General features: G+C 43.4%; 1 protein-coding gene across 1 annotated transcript in view; it reads right to left on the minus strand.

Annotated features, from left to right (window-relative positions):
- SEC24D (SEC24 homolog D, COPII component) overlaps positions 1-26,353 on the minus strand; it is a 100,834-nt gene extending 74,481 nt beyond the window's left edge. The window contains exons 1-8 of the mRNA XM_006112609.2: positions 26,174-26,353; positions 21,446-21,639; positions 17,378-17,504; positions 14,211-14,359; positions 11,666-11,944; positions 10,938-11,059; positions 5,652-5,763; positions 5,047-5,174 (exon numbers count right to left, since the gene is read on the minus strand). Coding sequence (XP_006112671.2) covers positions 5,047-5,174; positions 5,652-5,763; positions 10,938-11,059; positions 11,666-11,944; positions 14,211-14,359; positions 17,378-17,504; positions 21,446-21,596 — 1,068 coding nt within the window. The 5' untranslated portion in view covers positions 21,597-21,639; positions 26,174-26,353. The remainder of the gene's footprint in view (positions 1-5,046; positions 5,175-5,651; positions 5,764-10,937; positions 11,060-11,665; positions 11,945-14,210; positions 14,360-17,377; positions 17,505-21,445; positions 21,640-26,173) is intronic.
- Between the last annotated feature and the right edge of the window lie 1,120 nt (positions 26,354-27,473).

Genomic DNA, 27,473 nt, shown 5'->3' on the forward strand with positions numbered 1-27,473 from the left:
ACTAAGGGGATTTAAAAATGGCGCCCGGACGGGAAGATGCAAATAAAGCCCAAGATATGTAAATCCCGGGCTTCATTTGCAACTTCGAATGCCTACATTAGCCTCCCTAGTTCGAACTAGGGGGCTAGTGTAGACATACCCTTAGAGACTAATAAAAATATATAAATAGTATCATGAGCTTTCCTGAACACAGTCCACCTCTTCAGCCATGGGCAGTGTTAATTTTCTTTTCATTTGATTTCATATTAAATAATCATAAGCATTGTTCCTTGTTAATTATCTTTTCTTTTAATATATTTTCTTCCGCACCTATAGACTATTTAAAATACACATTTATATCTAAGGTTTTTGTTTGTACTGGTAGGTGCACAGACACATAACATCTCAATATTGGTGCACATAAGGAATTTCAACCAGCCCAAGGAAAATCTTAGAGGGAACACTCTAGCATCCCTGGCAGTGAGGCTAGGAGCAGCAAGCCCTTTTAAATAGCAGAAATTGAAAGGGCTTGCAGCTCCTGTCCCTCACTAACATGATGCCTGGGAGCCGCAGGGGAAGCATGAGCCCTTTCAACTCCTGCTATTTAAAGGCTCCCCCCTTTCTGTCCAAGGCCCTGCCACCACTTCAAAAATGCTTGAAGTGGCCCCCATTCAAAAATGATTGCCTGTCCCTGAATTTAAACATAGTAGGACCCAGGTGCACAGGCAGCCTGGCCCCTACTACATTTACACTGCAGAGCCACAGTGGGGGTAGCTCCTGGACCCAGCGTGAGACAGGACAGAGCTGGGCATACTCAGCCCTACCTCGCGTCAGGCCTGGGACCGCTTCAGCTCTGCATTTTAAATGTAGGAAGAGCCACCCTCCTATTACTACATTTAAAATGCAGAGCCACAGCTGAGGCAGCTCCCAGATCCAGCATGAGCCAGGACTGAGCGGGCTTGATCAATCCCAACTCGCACTGGGTCCAGCAACCCCTCTCTGTGGGGGAAGCCTCTGCTTATGGTGAACCTGGACCAGTAGTGGGCAGAAGCTGCTTTGCGGCAGCCTCCCTTGCCCCTGCCCCCATACTGCCATCTCTAATAGAGGTAGCAGCACGGGGGGAGGGAGGAGACAGGCGGCACTACGGAGACTACTCTGGGGAGAACTGGCTTTTAAGCTGGCTCCCATCAGCACCAGCTCCTGCTCGGCCCCCCTTGCTGCATCTCGACAACTCGACTAGATGCTTACATTACTAGTTCGAGTTCAAGTGTCTATTTAATGTACTTTAGTTACTGTAGTTCTGTATGGTTATGCCATAGTAATATTGTCAAATACCTAGAGGATTTACTCTCTTGAAAGGAAGAAAATTTAAAAAAACCACTAAATTATTTGTTCATCAGCAAATATTTCTGTAAATAATGTCATATCACAATCAGGAAGTATTGTGAAATAGGGCGAGACCGTTATAAGAGAATAACTCTAAACACAGGCTAAATCACCTATATTTATAAAACCAAAAAATTCATATTTAATTTTTTTGAATTGTTGAATGTTTGCTTTTTAAATGAAAGTACTTCTCTAACTAAAATAATATTAATAGCACACAGCGTTAAATGTTAAACAAAGATCACAGGGTTTATCCATGCTTTGGAAACATTTGTACATCTCCAAAACAAAGTCATGGAAGACCTGGTCTATGATGATAACTGAGAGAATTACGTTTATTTTTACAATCTGTTGCTAAAGCAATGCCAGCTAAAAATAAGTCCCGTCAAACAAACTATCACATATGCTTTTCATACATCATAGGAATCAGTATATTAAAGATAAAGAACCTGTTTTGTCTGAGAAATAATAAATAAGAAGTTAGCATAGATATCATATTATAATGTCTACAGTAATTAGCCTTTTGTTAAGGGGAGAAAAAGAGCTTATTAATCTGATTTTAATTATCTTTTCAAAAAGTTTCCAGGTACAATTTTAAGACTTACTGATCTACAATTCCCAGATGACCTCTACAAAGTCTTTTAAATATATGTACAACATTTTCTGATTTCCAATCCTCTGGATCAGTGGTTACTTTCAATGAGAGCTTACCATTTTCTGTTAGCAGCTCAACTAGTTCACATTTGAGCTCATTCACAAGATAATTTGTTGCATTTTAAATGATCAGTTTACTCCAGCACTACTATTTCCATCACCTCAATCTCAGAGTACTACATGATCTTTACTACTGGAAAAGAGCAGGTTCACAGTAAGTATTTTTCTAATCCTCAGCAGTGGAGACTGAGGCAATGCAACCATTCAGAGTCTTAGCAGCATCCTTATTTTCCTTGATTACTCCTAAAACCCTGATGACCCAGCAGATTTAAATTTTTTTAGCAAGTCTCCCGTTTCTGACGTACTTAAAGAATTTCTCTTTCATTTTACATGGTTAGCTACTTGTTCTTTAGGAATATATCTTGGCCCTTCTAATTTAGTTCCAAATTCTATTCATCAGCTTATATCCTCTTCTCAACTGTGCACTGAGACTCTGAAGTTCCTTCTGCTAAGCTGGACCTGCATGTGGCACCGGAAGCATTTCAGAGAAAACTATCACCGAGGTCCTAGACCTAAACACTTCCCCTTCAAAGTCTAGAATTAGTTTCCAAGACCTCTCTCTCCCCTATGCTATTGGTCAAGTCAAGTGAGCCCTACACCAGAGGGCATTTCTGTTTGGCTCTGGTGTTCAAAAGTCATCCTGTTTGACAGACAATTTAAAAATTTCTGGGAGTATTCTAGGCATCAGTGGAAAGAACCCTCTTAATTTGGGGGAAAATCAGAAAAGCTTAGTTTAGAGGAAAATCAAGGTACTGGCTGCTGGGTGCTGTAGATAAAGAAATCTCCAACACACCTTGCTGCTGCCTATACCCATCAAAGCAGCAACTTAATATGCTGCATGGTGAGACTGCGTAGCCAGGAATCTAACAGACATAAAAGAGCTTTTGGGAGAAGCGAGGCAGAGAGAAGACGCAGAGACCAGTGAAGGAGGAGTGGAGGGGAGCCCTGGGGTGAGCAGGGAAAAAGTGAGAGTGGAGAGGTTATGCAATGGTGATGAGGGAAACAGACTTGAAGGAGGGGGACCGGAGACCTAAAGGAGAAAGCAGGGTGCAGAGCAGAGCCTATCTATGAGGAATTCTGGATTTATCATCTCATTTTCTGCAAATACAAACTTTGGAAAGAGAAGGAGCCACACGTGTGTGGCCAAACAAGTTTACAAATAATTGGAGCATAAAGAACAAAGCAATTCTGACTTCAGGGGCTGAGGAATGCTTGTAAATGCTTCCCCTCCCCTGGTCATCTCCATTTCCACCCCCCACAATCATCACCAAACTGCTGCATTCAGAGGAATCAATATGGTTTCCCCTGCCATCTGTCTATACATCCCAGACAGCATAAATATGAAGTTGCTGCTTTCTCAATAGGCATACCAGCTGATTTACTCTCTAGCTGGTACCAACATGTACCCCAAAAGCAGGGCTCTTGCTCCAGCCAGATACAGGCTCCATACCTATAATCCTTGGACAAAATTCATCCCTGAAAGAAGCACACACAATTCTAACCATCTCAGATTTTAATTTAACATGATGAATATATCCACGTTTTCAATATTTATAGAGCAACTGAAAGGCTGCAAAGAGAGCAGAGGAGAAGGATGACTTTATATGCAACTCCCATTCAGCTGCATTGCCTAATAAGATGGTTTACTCCACAGTGCAAGCAATAGCAAAAATAATGGAAGCAGAATCCCTGCTCTAGGTAGCAGAACCCAAAAGGGAAGAGCAAGCACCACTGGATGCTATCACCATAGTCACCACAATCAAATCCAAAAAATAAGCCTGTCAACAATGACCACTAAGAAAGTAACTTGTAATAAGAGAATTGTATATCCTATTCTGAATTCATCCTAAAGTGTCAATGGTTCCCAAAGAGCCATGCATGCTGATTAATAATAATTTATGTATTTACTATTTAAGCTGCACCCAGAGGTCTATTAGGCAAGTGAGTGAACCTAACTATTGGTCATAGCTTTTAAAATGTTATTTTAATTACATCAGTGACACTTGCCATATAGAAAATATAATCATCATGATGGACTCACTGCAGATGATGTAGCTTTTCAAAGTTCTTCTCATCATAATGCAAATCTATCTCTCTGTATCTCCAGTATTAAAAGGAAACCAAATGGCAGCTATGCCACTGACTTGGTAAACAACCAATTTTATAGTTCAACTGTCATCTGAACTGTAGATCCTTTAATTGTTCCAAGTCACATAAGAAAGTCTACAGAAATAGCATATGGGCACATTGTAGCTAGGAATGTGAATGGGTAACTTTAACGGGTGATCCTGGGGCTGCTGGCTCCCAGCCTTGGCAGGCTTACAGGCTGGGAGCTGTTTGTGTGGGACAGAAACAGCAGCGAGGGTAGGGAGAGGGCAATTAAACACAGAAAAAGACTTCAAGTGACTTTTGGTACTGATAAGAGAGTAATTACTGAAAGACTTTTTGTGGCTGTCACCTTTCACTGGTTTTGTCTGTACTCACATGGAGTTTGAATGGAAGTAGCAGCACTGGCTGAGCTCGCAGAAGCTGAGGATACAGCAATAGTTACCTGAAATGCAGCAGGACCAACAGCCGCCTTGGGGCAAGGTGTGGGGGTGAGTGGCTCCACATGCCCAGAAAGGGGGGGGGGGAAAGGGGTCATTGGACAGAAGGGGCAGGGCCGGGGGCAACCACCGCTCAGCAACACCCAGACCACAGCACTGGCTTCCCTCCGTTCAGCCCTCAGAGCCGCACAGAGTGGTGTTCTGTCACTCTGGCAGCAATTCAAAGGGGCCGGAGCTCCAGCCACCGCTACTGCTACTGCAGCAGCAGCAGCAGCAGCCTGAGTTCCAGGCCCTTTTGAATCACTGAGCCCTGGGGCAACTGGCCCCTCTGCCTCTGCTTAATTTTTAGTTTGCCACAATCAATCCTAATACGAGAAATGCAGAAGTAGGTACTCTGGACAGGTGTTTATTGATCCCTTACCTCATTTGGTGGAACAATAGCAAAAGGCTTGATGATCGCAGCCAGTGGAATCTGAGCTTGTTTGGCCATATCTGAAGAGGATGGGAAGCAGTAGGCAGTACATCGAATATAGCGTGGGCTGGCATTGCCTACAATAACATATCAAGCAAGGATTATGTTGGGTGGATTGATGTGAATCAAAGTAATTTAAATCACCATTTTAAATCAACAAGCAGGAAATCTTGACTTAAATAATGAACTGAATGAATAAGGAATGATTTAGATAATACATAGTTCCCTGCACTCATGGCAGGACTGACCAGTTGACCTCTCAGGGTCCTATGATTCCACGAATTAACAGTATTCTGCATTCATATTTTTCAGTTATGTTCTTAAAGAAAAGTGGATTTTCATTGCTTGGTAAATAATAAAATATTCAACTGAAATTAATGAGAGGTGCAGAAGCTTTTGGTGGTTTTTAAAGTTATGCCACCATCTCTGTTTGAGTGCCTAAATATGGACATGGAAACATGATTTTAAGAAACAAAATTTGAAAAATTTCAGTCGATAATTTTTTCCCCCATTTGAACTAGTAAAGAACTTGAAGTGATCACACAAAGAGTTACCTTGATCTTGTATCATATAATCTGTGGTGACAAGAGGAGGAACTTGGCCTCTGATGTTTGTAGCATAGATTTGACCTCCTCTGGAAGCCTTATCATTTGCAATTACTTGAATCTGATGAATCAGAAGTAAAGAGAAAAACATGAAATAGGATAGACTGAATTTCCTCAATTTCATAAAGAGTAATAAAATATTGCCCAGCCCAAGTAACCCAAATAGCATTCATTATTTAGACACGTGTGCATAGAACATGAGGAGTATATTGTACTGTGTATTGTCCAAAGAGGATCAAAATAATTATATACATATATCTGTGTCCATAACTGCTTTATTCCCTTCTTGGTTCCTATTTGCCTAGGACTAAACTTTGTCCTAGTATATCTGAATGATGTGCAAACCAAGAGCGTCAGACAGACAATGCCCAATTTCCTCTACTGCAGGAAAATCAGGGGATTGGGCTAATAGGGAAGTAGTATCAGCAAAGTTCGCTCCTCCAAGTTCAGTGCAATTATTCCATTGAAGGGAGAGACTTCTCTCCCTGAATAACAAACAGCAGAAAAGTCAACCTGGTCGATCTTCTACTGCAATGTCTGCCTCCAGGAGGCAAACTGTCACACTAAGTAAAGTTTTAAATCTGCGCCTGAAAAGGACACAGAAACAAGTAGCCCCTTGATGCAAAAACTGCCATAAATTGCTTCTTCAGCCCCATCTACAATACAAATTGGGGCCTATGTCACTAAAGTTGTTCTTTAGCTAAACTGAAGAGGACGGTGTGGATATTCTGACCTTTGATTAAGTCAGGTTTATAGCAGTTTAACTTGCTTCTATAATTTAACATGGGCTAGGAGCAGGCCTGCCGATAGGGAAAGGGGGTAAAGGAAGGCTGTCTGTCCCAGTCCTGTACCTTCCAAGAGGCTTGGAACTGAGCCCCTCCCCATCTTGCCCAGGACCCTGCAATTCTGTCAGCCCTCCGAGTTGGGACACTCATGAAGTCACTGTCAGACAGCACAAATACAGACAAATACATCAGGATGGAGCCCACTGACGGTTATTAAAAGGTATCTGGAATACACTGGGAAACATTTTGGGGCCCGGTACCATTTTGAATCTTTCCCACTGTAATTAATTCTGTCTGTTTAAATTGCTACAACATTTCTGGATTACATTGTTAGCTTCAAATATGTCTCTTAGACAGCTGGTTGTAATCTTCCATTTGCTTGACCTCTTCTCTACCTCTTTAGCTTGTGTACCTATTGCTGGCTGCTTGCACAAAGGAAAGGCAAACCGATTATTTAGTCCAAAAAATCCATTGGCTGAAGAAAGTGAAGCTTTTTCAGACTGAGCTCTGCAAAAAATGCATGTAAACAATATTCTCAAGAGTTAATTGACCTAAATATATCATTATTCTTGGAACTAGCTGTTGACAAAGTACAGATGCTGCGTTTCACAGATGTTGTCAGAGCACAGATTAATCTAACATTTGTATGAAAATCCAATCAGCACTGGCTATATGTAAAAAAGCATTTAGCTGACAACACTATTGTAATTTTATAATATAAACATAACACGCATACAGAGATTCTTATCCCTCATTTTCAATTAGTTCGTTGCCTTTTGCATTCACTGACCCAGATCTCTTTCTTTTAAACATGTCGTTCTGATCCTTACAGTGCTGCTAAAACAAACCATTTAACAACTTAAAAAAAAAATTGCTGTTACTACCAAGTTTGTTTATTCTCCTATGGTAAGGAAAGAAGACATCAGATTATTCCACAGAAGACTTTTTTTAGATAGAATTCAACATGTTATCCTGCTTTCTGGAAAATGGTGAATGGTGAGATGACTTACCAATCAAAAGGCAATGCCTATACTTGCTAGTCATAAAAACACTTAAATTTTTTTAAATAAGAGATTGTCACAGTTACACCTGAAGTGAACAACAGACAGTCTTTTCCCTCATGGTTTCTTCTCTATGGTGTCAACTGTTACACATCTTCATTCATGCCTGAGGACCTCCCAAATGGAGTCTGAACTGATCAATGGAGTGATCTTAGCCTCCCACCCCAAGAGCTGCACAGTACTTCCTAGATTATTAAGAATATATTTATTTAGTGTAAATTCTTCCTTCCACATACTCATGTAGAAAATACACATGAGAGTCTACAGATGCATAGTCAATAGTGCAGCTGTCTGTCCACTTCTGGTTTTGGTGTGGGGCTTTCACAAGTATCTAAGACCCAGATGTTCAAATATATTTAGGTTCCAAACTTTCAGTGCAAGCTAGGTGTCTAAATGCCACTGAGAATCTGGATAAAAGCGACTTAGGCACACAAGTCCTAGTAACCTTCAAGAAGGATTTGTGTTCCTAAGTGATTTAGGTGATTTTGAAATCATACCCTTTCACATCTTTGAAGTAACAAATATATGAATTTACGTCCAAGATAAAATATTGCAACTATTTTATGGTACAAATGCGCAAAGAGGAGAGAAAGAGTTCTGTCTAATTTCTTGAAGACATTGAGATGTAAAGAACTAGAACATTGTAACACATTGATATATTGCAATTATAGCCAATTTTAACAAAAAGTATTCCTCCTTAACCTAAGTGCAAGCTATTCTTAATAACAGACATAGTAGCTATTAGAGTGCTCACAGAATGAATTTGCAATCCATAGAACATAGTGTTCAAGTGCACAATGCAATAATGGCTCTTACAGTAATGCTACAACTTCAAAATGCATGCCAGTGATGGAAATAAATCACATTATTCATTGATAATGGAGTCTAGCAATGCTATTTGAGACTCAGAAGAAAAATGAACTCCAATTTAATATGCAATCAAAAATACCAAAAGCAGCAACTTGCTATCTAGAAAATCTTACTTGTCAATAGGCTTAGCAGAAAAATAATCACTGTTTCCTGTGATTCATGATCTGTTCCTACGTATCTTCTACTGCTCACAGAACAGGAAAACGTGTTTTAAAACATACTATGGATAGAATTATGTATGTTAAAATGGTTAACCAGTTAACCGTCTTATCTCAGAACACACCACCAGGCCCCACTGCAGCCAGAGCTGTGAATTTATACCGTGGCCAGGAGTTCCTGACGCCAGTCCTGTTGCAGCCATGAGGTGCCGTTGCCTGGTGCACCAAACCTTTAGTGACTAGGCCACTCCAGCCTAGCATGGCTGGCTGCAGCCAGTTTTCCAGCAAGGATCAATGACCTGGTAAGCCTTCAGGTAAGTCTCATGCTTACGAGTTAACAATTTAATATCCCTAGACAGAGTATGTATCACACAGCTAATTACTGTAAGAACCTAATTTAACAAGAGTGGTTTGAGTACAGCACCATGAACTAGGAAACCCCAAGTGTTCATCCTGATTCCCATATTGGCCCTCTGCTCTTCAGCAAGTCACTTTTCAGCCTCTTGTTTCCCCACACTTTCAAAGTTGTGATCAACATAGATGCCTGAGCTGAAGTCCCTCTCAAATACAGGTGACAGACTTGCAAACCTATCAGCACATCTTCAGCAAAGGCTCCTCAGCTTTGGACCTTGTTTTCTCCCTTCTCTGGTCCAATATTGTCCTTAGTTTGTTGGTTTGCCCAAGCAAAGAGAGACTAAACCAACTCTGGTTGAAGACTTTAAAGATCAAAAATGTGTTCCCTTGCTGGCTTATGAGTCATGTTAAGGAGAGGGCAGAGGGACACGGGGGCTCCTGAAATAGTTAAGGTGTGTCAAACTGCAAAGAATACATGCTCCTTTCTTATGGAAGGACAATAAAAAGTGGAAGTATATAATGTATAAATTTGGGGAACGAACAGTCCACTTAGCTCAGTGTTTCTTAAAGCTTTTAAGACCGAGGAACACCAAACAATTTTTTTATGAGGAAGCAAAGATTTTTGGCTCAAAAAAAAGTAAAGAGGAAAAAAGGTCGGGGGGGAAAGTTACTGAGGGGAAAAAAAGGTCGGGGGAAAGTTATTGAGAAAAAAAAAAGTTGCCTGCCCTTTGAGGGCAGCCATTTTGAATTCTCTTGTTCTCTGCAGCACACTTCCGACTGCCCCGTGGCACACCAGTGTGCCACGGAACACAGTTTAAGAAAATCTGAATTAGCTGTTCAAGGCTACATACCACAGGGCTGTTGTCAGTAAATACTGGATAGTTAAAGAGGTCTTTAAACAGAAAGCATTTCTAGATGAGTGTGAAATCCTATTTATGCAGCCGCTAATTACTAATAACCAGGAGCGGCCTTGACGAGCTGCCGGCAACTGGTGCCCTAAGCGAAATGTGTGATCGGCGTCCCCGCCTCTAAACCCGTCAACGGCTGTTTAATTTGGCGCGCTAGGCAACTGCCTAGTTTGAGCCTATGGATGGGCCGCCACTGCTAATAACAGGGAAGATGACCAGCTGACAAATTAAACACATTTCAAACTGTGCATTTTCCTTAACACTGTAGGGCCTCATTAGAATTTCGCTCAGACATGTGTAAATAAAGAGTAACTCCACTGTTTTCAACAATCTAAAACAGGGGTGGGGGACCTCAGGATGCAGCCCCCGGCTTGCCTGGATTCCCCCCGCCCAGCATTAGGGAGCCCACACTGGCACTCCACCAACCCTGGTACCCCATCAAAGAGCTACCCTCCCCCCCCCCCAAGGCTCTGGTGTGGGAGGGGAAGGTGGGGAGTGTTTTTCTCCTTTTCAGTCAGGGGCATGTCAGAGGGGGCTGTTTTTGGCTGCTTCACTGTCTATCATTTATCAATTCCCCAGTGAATCTGAGTGATTTTTCTAGTCTTCTGGGAACTTAGCTCAAATGAGCGTATTTCAGATGCAATTAAAGTTTTAGCTCTTTGTGGAGTAACAGAGGATGGTAGTTTATCTGAAGTGTTTGTGAGTAGAAACTGTGTGACTGAATCCCTGGGAACAGATCAGATGTTTCTGAAGGGAACCGTGCGGTAAGATCACAGAAGAGAATTCACATAAAAAAAACCAATACATTAGCAGGCTAGAAAAGTTTATACTAATAAGAATCAGGGATTTTTCAAAAAAATGACACTAAAGCTACACATTGCTGTCACTATCAAAACTGACAAAACACTCCTCTAAGCACAGAATACCGCATAATTAAAGACTTAGGTTACATTATGAACATTTTCTAGGAGTTCTGTGGCATGGCACATTTTAAATGTCTAAACCCCCCCCAACAATGTAAAAACACAGTGAGCTTTGGTATTTGTTACATTCTAATAGGAATGCAGTTCACTACAAAACTAAATGTTGTATTACTTACTGGGCTTGGGATGGAGTCTGGATCAAGCTTCCTCTGCTGTGGACCAGCAAGCTGTCCTGGACCTCCAGGAAAGGCACCAGGATAAGAGAGCTGAGAGCCTGCCATCTGAGGGCCAAAGTTGGCTGCAGAAGGACAAAAACCCATTCATCAAATGTAAAGTGTTTTAATTCCATGATGAAGTGCTGACTTTCTTCCAGCCAATATCTGTGTATTTTATCTTGCCATACAAATCTTACTGAAACACAATATGTGTATTTACTACTTTCTGCTTCATGCAAAGTGTGCTTTGTGAGAGGTGATGGGGAGAGGAAGAGAGAGAATCACCCTTAAATAGTATTTATGAAAAAAAAATCTTTAACGCTTTCAGTCTGTTTCTCTCCTGCCCCCCCAAAAGGGTACAGAGTAGTTTTATAATATGATACATTCAGATTTTATTTTCTGTTTTTGTAGCTGCAGGTTTGCAAGCATAATTAAAAACACCTGCACGTTTACACCCATGATTCATTGAAGGATAAGCCTAAAATTAGGTATGACATGTCCAGGTACCAAAGTCCCTCCTGCACGTGGCTGCTGGGGTGTAATCAGCAATGCCTCTCATGACTGATTAGCCGAGTGTCAAAAGTGAAACTGCACCTTTAGTTTCAGCTTTATTCAAGAGATGGCCAAAGTTCTAATGCACAATATGTAATGCACGTGATTTAAATAAGAAACCAAACATCCATATATACCAGTCTGTGGGTGATACCCAGGCACTGGGGGTTGTCCTGGAAGATGCTGCAAGTTGGCATTTGCCGGTAGAGATCCCAGGATACCATCCTGCATAGCCATTGGAGGCAGTGAGGGTGGAGAGGAAATGCTATTGAGATTATTTGCTGGTGCAGGAGGAATCTGAGATCCAGGTAACAAGGCCATTTGCTGCTGTGTTGCTGGTGGTGGTGGAGGACATGGTCCTTGAAAAGATGCCAGACTCCCAGAAGGCATGAGAGAACTCTGAGTAGCACCAGGACCTGTGCAAGAACATTACTTTTATATATCAAATCATCTGAAAACATGCTAACAGTCATTTAATGTTCTTAATTGCCAATATATTTGCAGCCTGTGTAAGAATACTACAACTTAAACTGACAGTGCCTCTGAAGTTGTATTTATAATAATCCTTAGACATGTTACAAATGACATCTCACAGTTTAAGATTTCTAAAGCAACTAGTACTCTTGGGGGCCTAACTTGACAGTAAGGTCTGTTTTTCACAAAACATTGAGTAATAATCCTCTGAAAAAAATGTCTTTAAAATGTCTTGATCTGGGGACTACTTACTTTTGAAAATTTAGGCTTAGGTTATTAAAGCCAAAAGACACTAACCTGTCTGATTTCTTTTTTACACCATGTTTACTTTCACCAATTTGCTACGATTAGTCCACTGGGGGGAAAAACATGTCACCCATTTCATATTTAAAATCATCTTCAAATGTCAGGTTCTCATCTCCTAAATGCTGCAGTGTATGTTTTACACACTCTGCATGGGAATGCTTATAAGAAAAAAAACAACCTATTTTCAATTGAGATGTAAAATCCCAGTTAATCACTTAATCATTGATGTGGGCCTGCTTCTGCTCCAGGCCCCCCATGGCGTGAGGCTCGCTCCTACTGCCCCTCTCCCCACAGTACTTTTGGATACTGGTTAACCAGTACCCAGTAAGCATCACCCATTCACATCTTAATTTCCAAATGGAATTATCACGGTTATAGAAACATTTCTTTGACACATACATCTTATAAATGTTTGTTTTTACAAAACCTACATTTTGAGTAATATTTCACCTGAAAGACCTCATAAGAAACATTTTCAAGACAGCTAACAATAAGTCAAACAAAACTCATAAGCTTTCTGAGCAAACAATTGTTAATAACTTGTTATACAAACACTTAAAGATCTTGAGTCAAACATCTTAATTGAAAACAAAACCCTCGCACACAAAAGACCATCATATCGTCATCTGGTATGAACTGACATACCCAACTAAATGCTGAGTTCCATGGACATAGACCAATTTAGATTAGCTGTTGATCTAGTCCCTAAAATTTTACACTAATATTCTGGTAGACTGCTAAGCTACAAAAGAAAAGGCATTTTAAGCAGGAAAAAGACAGAGCAGTATAAAACTCATACCTTCAATAGACTAAGGAGTATATAATGTCTATGCTTAAAAGACAGGAGAATGGTTTAAAAAAAAAAAAACCCTTCACAATCTCTTTCTCAAGGACCACTATTATCTGTAACACAAATCAATTCTTTTTGCCTCATCTGAAACATTTCACAGAAGTATCATAAAAATGATGGACCAAATCTAGCCGTGTGGAAAGATGGTATAACACCACTGTGCATTTGTACTCACAGTACACTGGGATGAATTTAAGTTTTTAGGTAAGTAAAAATGTTCAACACAGGGTGGTCTCAAAGAGACCATGGTCCAGCATAGTCACGACCTGACCAGTCCCGAATGAGTGAACTTGCCAAACCAGGAGAGGTGTCCTGCCACTGGCTCCAAGCACATCGCCTGCAGCTGACAGGATGCCCCAGCAGGCAACCCTGCCTCACTCTACCCCTCAACCTGGCTGGGCTGTTTTTTTCCCCAGCTATTGCTGGCTACCTGGGTGGCACAAGTGCCGGTTCCTGCCACGGGACTCCGGTGCCACGCAGCCAGGAGCAGCTGCGAGGGTGGGGCTCCGGCCCTGCGCAGCTGGGGGCAGCCACAGGGCTGGGGCTCCAACCCCGACCATGCAGCCAGGGGCGGAAGCCATGGGGCTCTGACCTCAGCTCCAGCCCCATGCAGCTGCAGCAGCCCCAACCCCAACCCAGTGCAGCCAGAGGCGGGGCTCCAGCCCTGGCCCAGGGCTCCTAGGGTGCTGAGGGGACTCTAGCCCCGTGCTCCTGTGGGGATCCAACCTCAGGCCCGCTCTCCCGAGGGCTGCTGGAGGCTGCTGAAGGGCTGCAGCCCTGGTCCTGTGCTGCCCCCAGCTGGACTGCCGACCCTGATGCCCCACCCAGCTGGCTTTCCTGTCCTTAGGCTCCCAGGCTCTCTGCCCCAGGAGCATCCATGGTCTTACCGGACCACGGATGATACCAGACCAGAGTGTGCCAGATTTTGGAGGTACAATCTGTACAGATCTTACTTTTGACCTATTTAACAATATTAAAATATCAAAATAAACTCTTTGCTCTTTCACCATATTTTAGCCAAAGAAAACAGATAAATGGTAACCAATCATTACCATAGTTATTCATCTGCAGAGTGCTGAGTTGATTAGCCAGTTGTGCTGTGGATGAAGAGGACGCAGTATTTGGGTAGGATGGCTGTAACTGAGGGCAATACGGGGGATAGGAAGGTGATGCATTGTTAGGAGGTGAAGGGCCTTGAAACCTGAGAAGAGAAATTAATTTGTTATATAAAAAGAAATCATTTCAGCTGAGCCAATCACAACTCAGTCTAATTTATCCTCACACATGATTCTGAAACTGCTGACTATAAGGGCCAAAGTTACAAAGGAATCACCTCTGGTTGTCCCTAGACAAAGTATATTTTTGTTACAATAGAAATGAAGTGTGCACACAGCTATGTGCCTATAAAGAGAGCAAGTATTCATTTGCGCACACACAATAGCTTAATAGAAGTGATTAAATGTGAAGGGAGCCTGTGTGTGTATGATTTTGCTGGTGCACTTTAAGAAGTGCTTTTGAAATTCTGAACCCTAATGTCAAATCATCTGACCCATTCTCCATCTATGAGGACAAGGGGTCAGTCTTAGCTGGCATCTCTCAGGGTGGGTGGGAGGGGATTTTGGGGAGACAATTGAAGAATCTCTGTATGTGGAGGAAGGAAGGAGGAACAGCATGTGGGGAAACAGTGGGTGGTGTTCTCCATGCATCTGTGGCAGAAGCCAAAAGAGAAGAGAATCTGGAGGAAAGAGAAGGTATTGAAGGCAGGAAAAGGGGTGGGGTACAGGAAAGAAATACAACTCTAGTAACGTTCAGAGAGGGAAATAGTAGACCACCCTACCCACAAGCCCTTTTTCCTACTACATATTTTCTTAATTTTGGGGGAGCGGGGGGGGAAGGGGTAAGGCTAGAATGTTGACCTGTTTGACCACCACCAGCGGAAAGACTTCTATACTGTTCTGACCATAATTCACTTGTGAACAAAGAGGGACCCCTCTTTCCTTTAAAAGGAATAACTTTGTTTTCTTGCCATTCTGTTCTAGGGATAGCCTGAACTAAACTACCAATTCCTTCTAATGTGAGAACATACGCAGTACATAGGGATAGGATAAAGATATGGTACATAGCCTACAGCAGTTATCAGAAGAGTTAAATTCTAGTCCTGACATCTCCACTGACCTGCTGTGTGACATTAGGTCAGTCACCTTGCTACTCTACTCAGTGCTCGTGGCTCCCCTCCCATTCTTTGTCTATCTTGCCTATTTAGGCAGCAAGCAGCTCAGAGCAGGGACTGTCTCTTACTGAAATGTTTAGGCATAAAGCAATGGGGATCCAATATGAGCTGGTGTCTCTAAATTCTTTAACATTACTAGGAATAATTGAAGCTTCCTAATTTTGATATCTAAATGGAACATATAAAATATATTTTAATTTAAAATAAACCATTCACAAATATATCTGGATGACAACTGAAAACAAATACATTAGTAGTTTGACTATCTGATGGCTAAGATACTGCTGCTAGAAGCACCAAATTAAATAAAGGAAATGCAACCAAACATAGTTACGATTATAAATTTAGAAACTTACTATGCAATTCTTTTCTTACTCCATGAAAGCAATTTTATTCAAGCTATTTTAGGTTTTAAGGCAGCTACATACATATTTTTTTATAACTATACAAAATACGAATTATGAAACTGAACCACTCTGTGGTTAACTTTCTCCATTGTCTTCATACCTTGTCATTATCTTCCTCCACATTCTCTGCTTATCCCTCTTCTGCCATCTTCATTTTCTCCTTTCCCTATTTCCTTTCATTCTCTTCTTTTTCTACCCCATCCTGTAACCCTTCCTCTTCACTCTAGCTTTTGCATAAATAGCTATCAAAGCTCACTAAACATCATCCTTCCTCTACAAAAGAAATCATGGGAATTACACCAAGAAAAGGCAGCCATCAGTCTCCAAGAATTGGACAGAGCATCATTATGACACATCTTTAGTGCGCCCTGTTGAGTTTTGTCCGTGATGTTGGAAGTTGGCTTAAAAAAACTGCTAAGCAGGAAAACGAAATATTGATGCATAGACACGCACAAGCTTCTAACCTCAATTCACTGGCAACTGATGACATGCATTCATCATTATATAAAGAACCAAGTGGTTATAGTTACAAGAAAACTTGACTAAGAAAGATACATTAATCTTCTGTAACTTCTATAACAGATGGTATTCCTCACACCTGTTTGTTGCCTTTGTCTCCTCCAAGTAGAGGAGACAAAAAGAAGTGTAATAATACTAAAGCTTTTCTAAGTGCTGTTTCACTTTCTATTTTTATACTTCTAATCAGACACAGAAAAAAGGTCATAGGTGGTTCTCTACTCAGGGAATATTCCTACGTAAAGGTTGTATGAAACACATGGTACAAATTATTCCTCAGTCTACATTAGATAGTTACTTGATCCAGGAACTCAAAGATCTGTGTTTTCCCCCAGTGAATCAGGTTTATACTTCTAACCCCTAATAGCTATTCCAGAGCATAACATTCATTTGAAACAGCTGCTCTGTCTGACTTGTTCTTCTGAAAAGCAGAATGTACTATTTATACAAACATAAATATTAGAAGTCTATTGGTACCCACCATAGATATACTACAAGAAAAAGGACAAAAGCCAATTGCCTTCTATCAACTAAATATTCCAATAACTCAGCACTAACAGCTTATTAATGTGTACCAGTGAATAAAGCTTTTAATTGTAACATTTTGTACCAATACAGATTTTTTTAAAGAACAATCTATGTTTCCACCTTAAAAATTATTCGAAACAGACATTGGAAATAAAAGAATAGTTCCTAAGTAACTTTTAAATTGACCTACTCCTTCTTGGACCATCTCTCCCTTCTCCTATCCCTTGGAGACTGGCTAACCATTTCAAAGCAACTTGCAACCCAAAATATACTTTCAACACACTTAAAAGCTGGAATACTAAACAGTTCCCAAATTAGATGGGTCAGAAATGTCTGAAGATAACAGCAGTCCATGCTTCAATTAGAGATGTAAAATCTCATTTAATTGGATAACTGGCTAAACATATTGCCATAGCAGCTCCTGTCTATGGTGGGACCCCTGCGAGACTAGAGCAGCCTTCTGCCCCCAACGGATGGTATGCTGCTCCAGCCCTCCTCTGAAAGTTATCTGAAAGTTATGTTATTTCTTGATGATCACCTGTGTGGCTGATGTCCACTGGAACGGGGGCCATTCTGGAGATTAGTCTGGCTGTGATGGTGGGTCCCAGGAGGTGGCGATCCAACAGGAGCAGAGGACCCAAAAGGCACAGTACCTTTCAACATACCTAAAATAAGTCACATTCAAATACATTTATAATAAATGTAAAAGTGCAAATTCCCACATTAAATGGTGATTCACTGGAACATAACCATCAGGATATGTACAAATGAAAGTTTTGATAGCAAGAGGCAAGATTAGATGAATTCAGAGCCAGCCACAGAAATTAAAAAAAAAAAATCCATCAACAATGCTTATCATTTATTCCTTTCTTCTCACCAGCCTCTCTTTCAACATTTCCCTTCCTTTATTGATTTCAAGGATGCTAGTTTATATTCTGTGCTTGTTAGCACACATTAACAAAGAGATGGTGCAGTCCCAGTTAGGCTAGGGCGTTAAAGTTAAATTTTCGACTTTATTAAAGAAGGTAAATCCAAAAATTTGACTGGAACAAACAGAATATAAAAATAAGGTAACATTAAATACCTGCTAAGAAAAATAAATTGTAAGTTACCAGCAGAATAAAAAGCTTTTTCAACAACATGCTGTGCCACCCCAACGGCTCCTCTCCTCTACTGCAAAGTCCAGCTTTGTCTCCAGCATCCCCTTCATCTCTCTCTGGTTAATGAGTCTCCTTTACTTTGGCACAACAATAAGACCTCTTTCCAACAGATTCACCCACAAACGGCAGCTCCTCAAACTGGAGGGCTGCCCCCCCTTTTTCCAGGTACCCAAACTGTATCCCCTTATCAGTGTCCCAGTGGCTAACCTCACTAGTCATACGCTTTATGTCCCTTGCAGCAAAGCTCCTTACATGCCGCCCTTCAAGGTTCAGTTTCCCCTGAAACAGCTTGCTCAGTAATTTTTATGTTAGTGCCGCCTCTTTTTAACTATTTCTCTAACCCCCATCTAAATACCTCCTCTCTGGCAGATCCCAGGCCTCTCCACAACTAGGTTTGTAAAATCCCAGTTAACTGGTTAAACCTTAAGTTTAACCACTTAACTGATTAATCAGGATCCCATAGGGGACACCTCCAGCCTGGTTGGACTGGACTCCAGCTCCTGCTCCCTCCTACCCCTGTTCCCATGCCTGGATGGCCAGATCCTGTCCTCTGCAGGATACAAGCAGCCCTCTGACCACAGCAGGCCGTGGATGAAGGGAAAAGGGGAGAGGAGGCTGTTCCTAATTACCAGTTAACCAGTACCTGATAAGGGTGATACTTACTAGGCAACTGGTTACCCATTCCCATCCCTATCCTCATCTCAAACTTCCCTCTCATTGTCTGTCTATGTTGCTTCATTTCACTCCATGCCCTCACATTACCCTTCATGATAAGCTGTAGCAGGTTCTTGCACCAAGATTAATACAATGGAACAAAGGAGAAAAATGGGACGAAGAGAAGAAGGAAAAATAGTGTGTACTAAAGCAGAGGAAAACAGTAGGAAGGTGAAATGGATCCTTATGTGAAAAAATAGTAGGGCAGAAAAAGCAAGAAGGGGAAGATGAGAAAAAAAAATAACTAGGAAAGAGAGCCTCCAAATTAGTGTAAGAGAGAACCTGAGCAACTTTATATTGAAATCTTACCTGGAAATTTGCACCTTCCTCTTCACTAAGCTTCTTAGTAAGAAAAAAGAAACACTGATAATTAAGCTTTGGTTTTCCTCAATAAGTAAGATGGTGTTTTTCAAAAGTGCTTGACAACACAGGCTTATCATAAGAATACCTCCTCACCTCTAACCAGTATTCCTATAGTACCAGTTCTCAACTTAAACATTGAGAAATCCAGACTGCTGACCAACTGTACAGAGATTACAATTTATAGTGACCAATAATGCAACTAATGTTCCTATCCATGTCTCTTGGATTTGTTTAGGTTAACTTTCCTTGAAGTTTGCATGGCTATTAACTTTGGTACTTTCCTTTCTGAACTTTCCAAATAAAACAAACTTCAAATTTCTAGAGGCTCTTCTATTTCATTTAGGATATCTTGGCCAAACTCAGTCTTGGAATAAAGGTTGCACTGTATTTGACAGAGTGTTCTGGCTCCTCCCTCTAGGCTGAATTTGTTCCGGACTCTTCTTCCATTAGAGCAAGAAAAGTAGATAGGCTGTTCAACAAAGTGTAGTCATCAGTCTTCTACTAAGCTGCTGATCCTGCCCAACATCTGAGAAATGTAAAGCTTAATCTAAGTTTTCATCTTCTTATAGTCCTCTCTTATCCACTTGCTATAAATAATTTGAACTGCTCCAACACCTTTAATATTTCACTAAGTGCTCTACGTGCATCTGTGATACTGGCCGAAACTTCTGTCATTTCCCTTTGCAGACTCAGTATCTTGCCCAACAACGTGTTAGGTCTTTCTACCTCCTTTCTGAAGTCTGACTCTTTGGTTAAAAGCTAGTGCCCTGATTCTTCTCTCGGGTATACTCCCTTAACATCGTTGAAATTATACCTTATTTACACAAGTCAGTGAGTGGAGAATCAGTTCTTATATAAGGTGCCATTGCAAAAAAAATGACCAAGATCAGTGTCCGCCCTATGTTAAGTTCAAATGCATGCTTTACTTTAAAAAATCTGAAGCCTCAGTTTGGCAATTTCTTTTTAATTTTGTACGATGACATATGTGCAAGTAAAAATATTCGCTTCACCTAGGCGTTTGTCCTGCTTGCTTTTTCTGATGTTTGTCAATTACAGTGTATTAATCATCATGCTGAGATACAGTGCAACTTCCCACCCAGCCTATTAAAACTTGCCAGGTTATTTTCCCTATTAGGAGACAATTGGCTCCTATATGATCAGAGATAGCTGGCTTACATTTTCCTCTTTTCAACTAACCACACCAGTGAAAAAAAGAATCTCAACTGTACAATACTAACTGTATGGTCGGAGTCAAGATTCTGGTTAGAATCCTGTTCATTTTTTTAATCAATTACTGGTCCTACAGAAATGAGTTGTTTTCTGCTGAAGTGGGCATCTCCCATCAACAGAGATTAACTCAGAAAACAGTTCTCTCTGTTTTCAGAAAAGAAATGGAACCCTTTTTGTCTGTTCAAATTAAGCAATGTCATATTACAGTAAACTTCCGATAATCCGGCACCTTTAGGACCCAGGGGGTGTTGGATTATCAAATATGCTGGACTATCAGAAGGGGGGGGCTATGAGGGGTCTGGGGTGGGGTGGGGGCGATGTCACTTCATAGCCCCCCCTTCCAATAGTCTGGCTCTGCCCCAGGCGACCCCAATTCAGTCGCTGCTCGTCAGTTTCAGCAGCGGCTGAATCGGGGATGCCTGCGGCAGAGCAGTCAGGGTGCTGCCCGGTTGGTCCCGTAGCACCGCCCCTCGGCGCTGCAGGACCAACCTGGCAGCACCCCAGCTGCTCTGTCCCAGGCGTCCCCAAGTTAGCCGCTGCTGAAACTGATCAGCGGCTAACTCCAGGAAGCCCGGGCAGAGCTGCTCTGCCCCGGGCTTCCCGGAATCAGCCGCTGGTCAGTTTCAGCAGCGGCTGAATCGGGGCACCTGGGGCAGAGCAGCTGGGGTGCTGCTGGGTTGGTCCCGCAGCCCCGAAGGGCGGCGCTACGGGACCAACCTCGCAGCACCCCAGCGACTCTGCCCCCGGCTTCCCTGATTCAGCTGCTGGGCAGTTTCAGCAGCGGCTGAATCGGGGAAGCAGGGCGCAGAGCGGCTCCAATTGTCCGGCTGCCCCGAGCACTTCCAGGTTCCCGATGGTGCTGGACCATCAGAAGTGCCGGATCATTGGATGCTGGACCAATGGAGTTTTACTGTACTGTGGTATCCAAACACAAACACTACTACCTGTTCCCTGCAAATCAAAATTCACATGCAGCGTAAGAATGTCTGATTCTTTCTTGCTCTGCACAAGTGCAATGTTAGTATAAAACACCGCCAAATCAAAATGGAGCATTCTTCACTGGGGTAAGTGATTACATGAGATTCAATACAAATAAAACTCAGGCCCCAAACATATGCTACACATTACTATTGCCTTACCTGATGGAGGTGCTGAGTACGAGGGGTTTGTGTCGCCATAATGCCCATAAAGAGGCGAAGAAGTGGGTGCACCAAAGCCTGTAGAAAAACCTCCAATACCCGGTTGGGATTGGGAATAGGGAGGCGTGGCAACATAACCTTGTTGACTCATTCCAATACTATTCTCATTCCAAATGGGAGTCTTCCTGATGAGCCTGTAAAGGAAAGATTTCCATCAACTCCAACTTATAGCATCCTACAAGACTCTCATTTGTGTTACTAAAAGGGATGAAATGGACTCCTCGACACAACTGCAACCTGGAAGTCAAGAGAACAAATTTGTTCCCATCTCTTCCACAGCCTGACTGTGTGAATTTGAACAAGTCACTTAGTTTATCTGGACATAGTCACTTGGTCCTCTGGAAAAAAGATGACAGAGTTAGGATTTGTTTTTTGGGGACCGATCTCAGTGGTAGAAAATGCCTTAAATGATTCTATTTGGAAGGAGACAGAACAGGCTTCATTTGCTCCCCCAAAAAACAGACTGTGGGTTCACTTCCCAAACACCACGGATGCCACAGGATACATAAGAAGGGTAAGAAAGACAGAACCAGAAAGTGGTAGAACCACTCCAATGACTACCCTTCCTAACCCAATACATCCCCTGCACCAATGGTGTCTTGCAGAAGAGGAGGGAGGCATAGAGCCAACTGTCCAGCGAGCCTCCTGAACCAGTCACATTCCCATCCAAGTAGTGAGGGAAGAGTCAAGTCCCTTTCATGCTTATTTAGCTGAGGCAAAGAGCCTACCACACAGAGGTGAATTCATCTCTATAATTATGTAAATCCTGAAGCTCGCCCATTTGCATTATCACCACATCTCAGGCTTTGACCCGTTTTCAGATTTGAGCAGAAGAAAAAGTTATTCACGGCCCTTGCTGCAGCCATTTTTAGTACTCCAAGAGAAGGTGGCAGGTAAGTCAATCACCAGTTGTTTCACTTATCTGACAGGGCCTTTCTACCCCAATTGCTCAGTCTGACTCCCTGCTACCCAGCTTTGCTCCTCACAGACTTCCCAGCCAACCTCTGGTCACAGCAAGGCAGGATGGACAGTGAGGCATGGGAGGCTCAGAGAACACAATTACAGGGTACAAGAGACCTGCTTCCTAACCCACCCCAGGTTCATATTCACACCTGGTGGTGGCTTGCACTGGCTCTCTCCAATTAGCCTTTAAAGCCCCCAGCCAGCCAACCAACTACCTTTATCTTTCTGCTTTTTTACTCCCTGGCAAACTCAAATTTGTTTTCCATTGCTTGCCCAGGCCTGACAAACCTGTTCAACGTCACCACAACATGGATCCTTCTAGTAAATGCGTAAGTGTTTCAACAGACAAAAAACTGCCTCCCCTTCCAGGGTACTGCCAGCATCTAGCCACAGAGCTACTATAGCTACCACTCTTGCCTTCTCCTGCTCCCCTTTTACTAGTGCTTTATTTGAGGAGAAACAAAAGCCAACACACACGTGACTTCAGTCTTCAAACCTTCTGATGCCAGGAATTTTATTTCATTGTGTTTTAAGACTGGATCTCGCCTGTCCTAGCTCTTTGGGTATCTGTTTACAGGAAGGTCTTATTTACAAGCATACTTAACAGTGCTTTTCCCCTGGGTAGGGCTAACCATTAAAGATGAGTATTATCAACTTTTACATATACGGCAGTAATGAGCTCGACTGCCACATTTCATGGCAATACAGGTTGAACCTCCCAAATCAGGAATACTCTGGTCCGGCAATATACGCAGTCCAGCAGGACCACAAATGTCGCTGGACCAAAGAGCCCCAGAGGCTGGGAGTGGGAGCCAGCCAGGAGAACACAGGACTGGGGAGCCCCGGCTGAAGGCCCCGATGCCAGCAGGACCAGGTGGTGGCCAGGAAGTCTCTGCCCTGGTCGAGGAATCTCCGGCATCACTGGGGCTACATGGTAGCTGGGAAATCCCAGCTAACCTCCAGTAGCAGCAGGGCCAAAATGGCCATTTGCCCCCAGCTCAGGAATCCCCGGTGACAGCAGGGCCAGGAAGGAGCCCAGAAGTCTTGGCCAGGGAACCCCAGGGAATTTCCTGGCGGCAACAGAGATAGCTTCAGTCGGGTGGCCCCAGGCTGGGGAACCCCAGGGAATCTCTGGCAGTGGCAGGTCCGGCAGCGGTCAGGTAGTCCTGGCTAGGAACCTCAGATGGAAGTGGTGGGCAGCAGTGCAGGGACCCCCAACCGGGCCACTGCTAGTGGATCTAAGCAGCAGGGTAGGGAGCCCCAGCCTTGGGAGCAAGGCAGGCATAAGGGGTGTATTGACCTCCCCTGGCTCATCTCCACTCAGGTCCTGAGGGCGCTGGACCAGGGAGGTGCAAACTGTACTTTGCATTTACATGGAACCTTTCATTATGATAAATGAAAATGTTTTACTGACATTAAAATGATTTACTTGCCCAGCTTTGTTAGGTCATTATCTTTATCCCTTTTTGCATAGTGAAGAAATCAAACCAGAAAGATTAAAGTCAAAATTTGAACAAAAAAATTAACTGATTTTTGGTAACCAATAAGCGACTGATTGTTCAGAGACACTGAACATTCAAAGCTCCGGGGGAAATCAGGAAGTACTCATCACTTCTTGACAGGGCCTTAAGTTGTGCACACATCAAATAATAATAATAAAAAAAAGGTGGCACCTCAAATTAGTGGACATTCCTGGAAAATGTTGCCTAAGTGTCCTTCCAATTTAGACAAGAAATCAGTGACTGAAAAGGGAACACGTCCCAAAGCTCTTTACACCCTGTCCTCCAGAGCTAACCACAGTTTCATACATAAAACTCCCTAATTGTTTATATATTTTTGTTGACTGATAAGCAACTGCAAACAAATAAGATGATAGAGCTGTCATTTGTTTTTACTTACTAGGGTAAGGCTTGGAAAAAGAGAAAGCCTAGAGGGTGCTTTGTTACTGCCGGTAGTACTTTTTTTTTTTTTTCCCTACAGCAGAGAGAGACGTGGCAACATGAGCTTTGGTCACTCTCACATAGATTTACCTAACAGTCAGCACTAAAGCACAGTACGTAAGGAGGGAAAGATGTTCACTCTGAGGATGTTTCAGTAGCCTTTTTAGACAGTATCCAGGGGAAACGACTTCCTCCACTTCTCAACCACAGAAAGAAAGGAAAAAAAAAAAAAAAAAAAAACCTGCCACGTCAAACTTCCCACACGTATTAAAAACAGAGATTGTGTGTAAGAAGGAGAGGGACTCTCAAACACACATAATGCCAGCTCCTATATTCTACTTCACATTATCATAATAAAGACCCCCTCATCCAGAGATATAAATACAGAACACATAGTGAAGCCTGTTCCAAGCCACTACCTCCCTCCCAAACCCACACACTCCCTAACACCATTTAATTCAAATGATATTACCAGTCAGCTACCTTGCAATCCCGCAGTTAAGTTCATTCAGTATAACTGCTGTGCCCATACAGAATTCCACTGAAATCAATGTGGCTCTGCAAAAGCACAAAGACCAATCCACAAAGGTGAAGTTGTAAGATCAGGGATGTGTAAATATAACATAAAACACCCTCACACCAATGCAAGGGAATTGGTTATTATTTTCATGATTTAAGTGCTAGTGGTGTTTGATGTTGTAAAAAGCATAAAGCTAGAGAGGGTCTCTGTCCCTAGCATCTTAAAAACTAACTTAGATAATTAAATGCTAAAATTGTACTATACCCCTCCCAAGAAAGCTGTCCAAGCTAAAAGCCTTGAAGATAGCATGTATGTAAAAATCTATTTAATTAGAGTTGATTCATCTTGTAAGGAGTTGTGGAAGGGTACATTTAAAATTCCCTCCTAATTTATTAAGACTGCAAACATTTATTATTTCAATATAACAAATACTATTACAACACAGTACTATTGTAACACTACAGCAATGCCATTCTTCTTCATCATCTCATTACTATACTGTGTACAGAATGCACCTTCCTGCTTCCCCTTAATAGTGCTGAGTATGAGACACACTCCTCCCCCACCTGAGTTATGCATGTATGATATATAGATATAGATATATATATACACACACACACACACCCCTCAACATGGGCTCCCCCCTAGTTTTGTGCCTATAAGGTGCATGCTCCCCTGATGGCACTACTACCCAATCCCATGTACATCCCATCCCTCTCCAGCACACCTCTCACTCTGGGATGTGTGTATAAGATGCATTCCACTGCTGCTCCCCAATTCTGTGCATACATCATGCAAGTATGCCCAACTCTGTATGTATAGAACAACTCCCAGCACTATACATATATAGGATGAACTACTCTCCCAGGTCTCCAGTGCTGTATAAACCTTATGTACCCCATGTATATTTATTATATTAAATGTATTATTCCATTCCCTCCCCAACTTTCCAGTGAAGCTTATATAAGTCGCACCTCCGGCTGTCCTCCAATGATGTGTATATAGGCTGCACTACCAAATCCCCACAGCTGTGCATTCAGGGTGCCCCCTCTCGCCGCACCCCTCAAGCTGTACACATGGGTAGTGCACCACCCTGCAGGCCCCCCACCAGCGCTGTGCATACAGGGCGGCCCGGCCCCGCTGCCCCTTCCCAGGCAGTAGATAGGATGCACTCCCCGCTAGCGGTGCGTGCCGGCCGGCCGGCCGCGCACCCTGCTCCCCACGGCTGCCCCGGGTTGCCATTACCTGCGCGCGGCGTGCAGCCCCCCGCCCCCGTGGTGTCTCTGTGGCTCGCACGCGCGGGGCCGCTCACACCGCAGCTGGCTCCGGCGCGAGGCTCCCGGCTCCTCTGCGCTCGCGGCCGCCCAGGGAACTGCCACGTCTAACACGGCGAGCGCGAGCGCCGGGAGCCGCCGCGGGCACGCGCCGCCGCCCGCAGCCCGGCTCGGGCCACGCTCCCGCGCGCAGGCGCATGCCCGAGAGCGGAGGCCGAGCAGGCGCAGTGACGGCCCCGAAGCCGCCGCCCGCACCTCCCTGCAGCGCGCGGGGAAGGGCAGACAGAGGGGAGCTGCCCGGTCCTGCCCTTGCAGTGCGGCGCTGCAGCCCTCGGGAGCGCGGGGGGGGGGGGAGAACTTGAAGAAGCGGCAGGGTGGCGCTAGTTAGTGTTTTCTTCCAGCCCCAGCGCCTGGACTCCGGGGAGTCTGTGCCCCTGAGGCTGGGCGTGGTGGGGGGGAGCTGGGAAACATCCCCCCCCCCCCCCGCAGGCTCCAGTTAGGCAGGGAGATGGACTCTCTGTTGTTTAAAGCTCATTTTGAAACCATCCCTTTGGGTTGTTTTGGTTTTTCCCGTTGAGGATTTGCTCGTGCTCTCAGCATGTGTAGGGATGGCAAGATTGTGAGGGCACTTTAACATTTGGGAGATGTAGCCCATGGGTGGTGGGCAAAAGCAGCTGCCTCCAGCCCCATTCCTTCTGCCCAGGCCCTGCCCTCCTGCAGGAGCCAAGTTGCCTTGCCCCCCAGCACCACGGGGAGGTGGAGCATGCAGCCCCAACCTCCCTGGCCCCAGGAGACGGGGAGGCATTCTAGGGGTGGAGTGTAGGCAAGGCCAGGCTATCAGTTTGGGAAGGCAATGCCTTCCCTTGCCTAGCATACCCGCTGCCCATGATGTAGCCTCTGATCCTTCAGAGGGCACAATACTGACAGCCTAGATGATGGTGCAGAGGTGCGGTTTGATTAGTAGGATTAGATTTTAACATTATTGTCAATCAGAGGGTGATGGTAGAAAACTAATGTAATGTGAGATACTGGAGCAGTATTGTCACTAAGGCCAGGTCTACACTACAGAGGAAGGTCAAATTAAGATATGAAACTCCAGCTACATTAATTACGTAGCTGGAGTCAACCTTAATTTGCGTTTATGTGCCATCTCTGCAGCAGGAAGTAGACCAGAGCAAATCCTTCAATCAGCTTCCCTTACTCCTTGCTAAGACCTGGTAAATTGAACTCCAGAAGATTGACCGTGGGAATTGCAAATCTTACTTGGACCT

The sequence above is a fragment of the Pelodiscus sinensis genome, chromosome 5 (assembly GCF_049634645.1).
Source record: "Pelodiscus sinensis isolate JC-2024 chromosome 5, ASM4963464v1, whole genome shotgun sequence".
NCBI classification, from domain to species: domain Eukaryota; kingdom Metazoa; phylum Chordata; order Testudines; family Trionychidae; genus Pelodiscus; species Pelodiscus sinensis.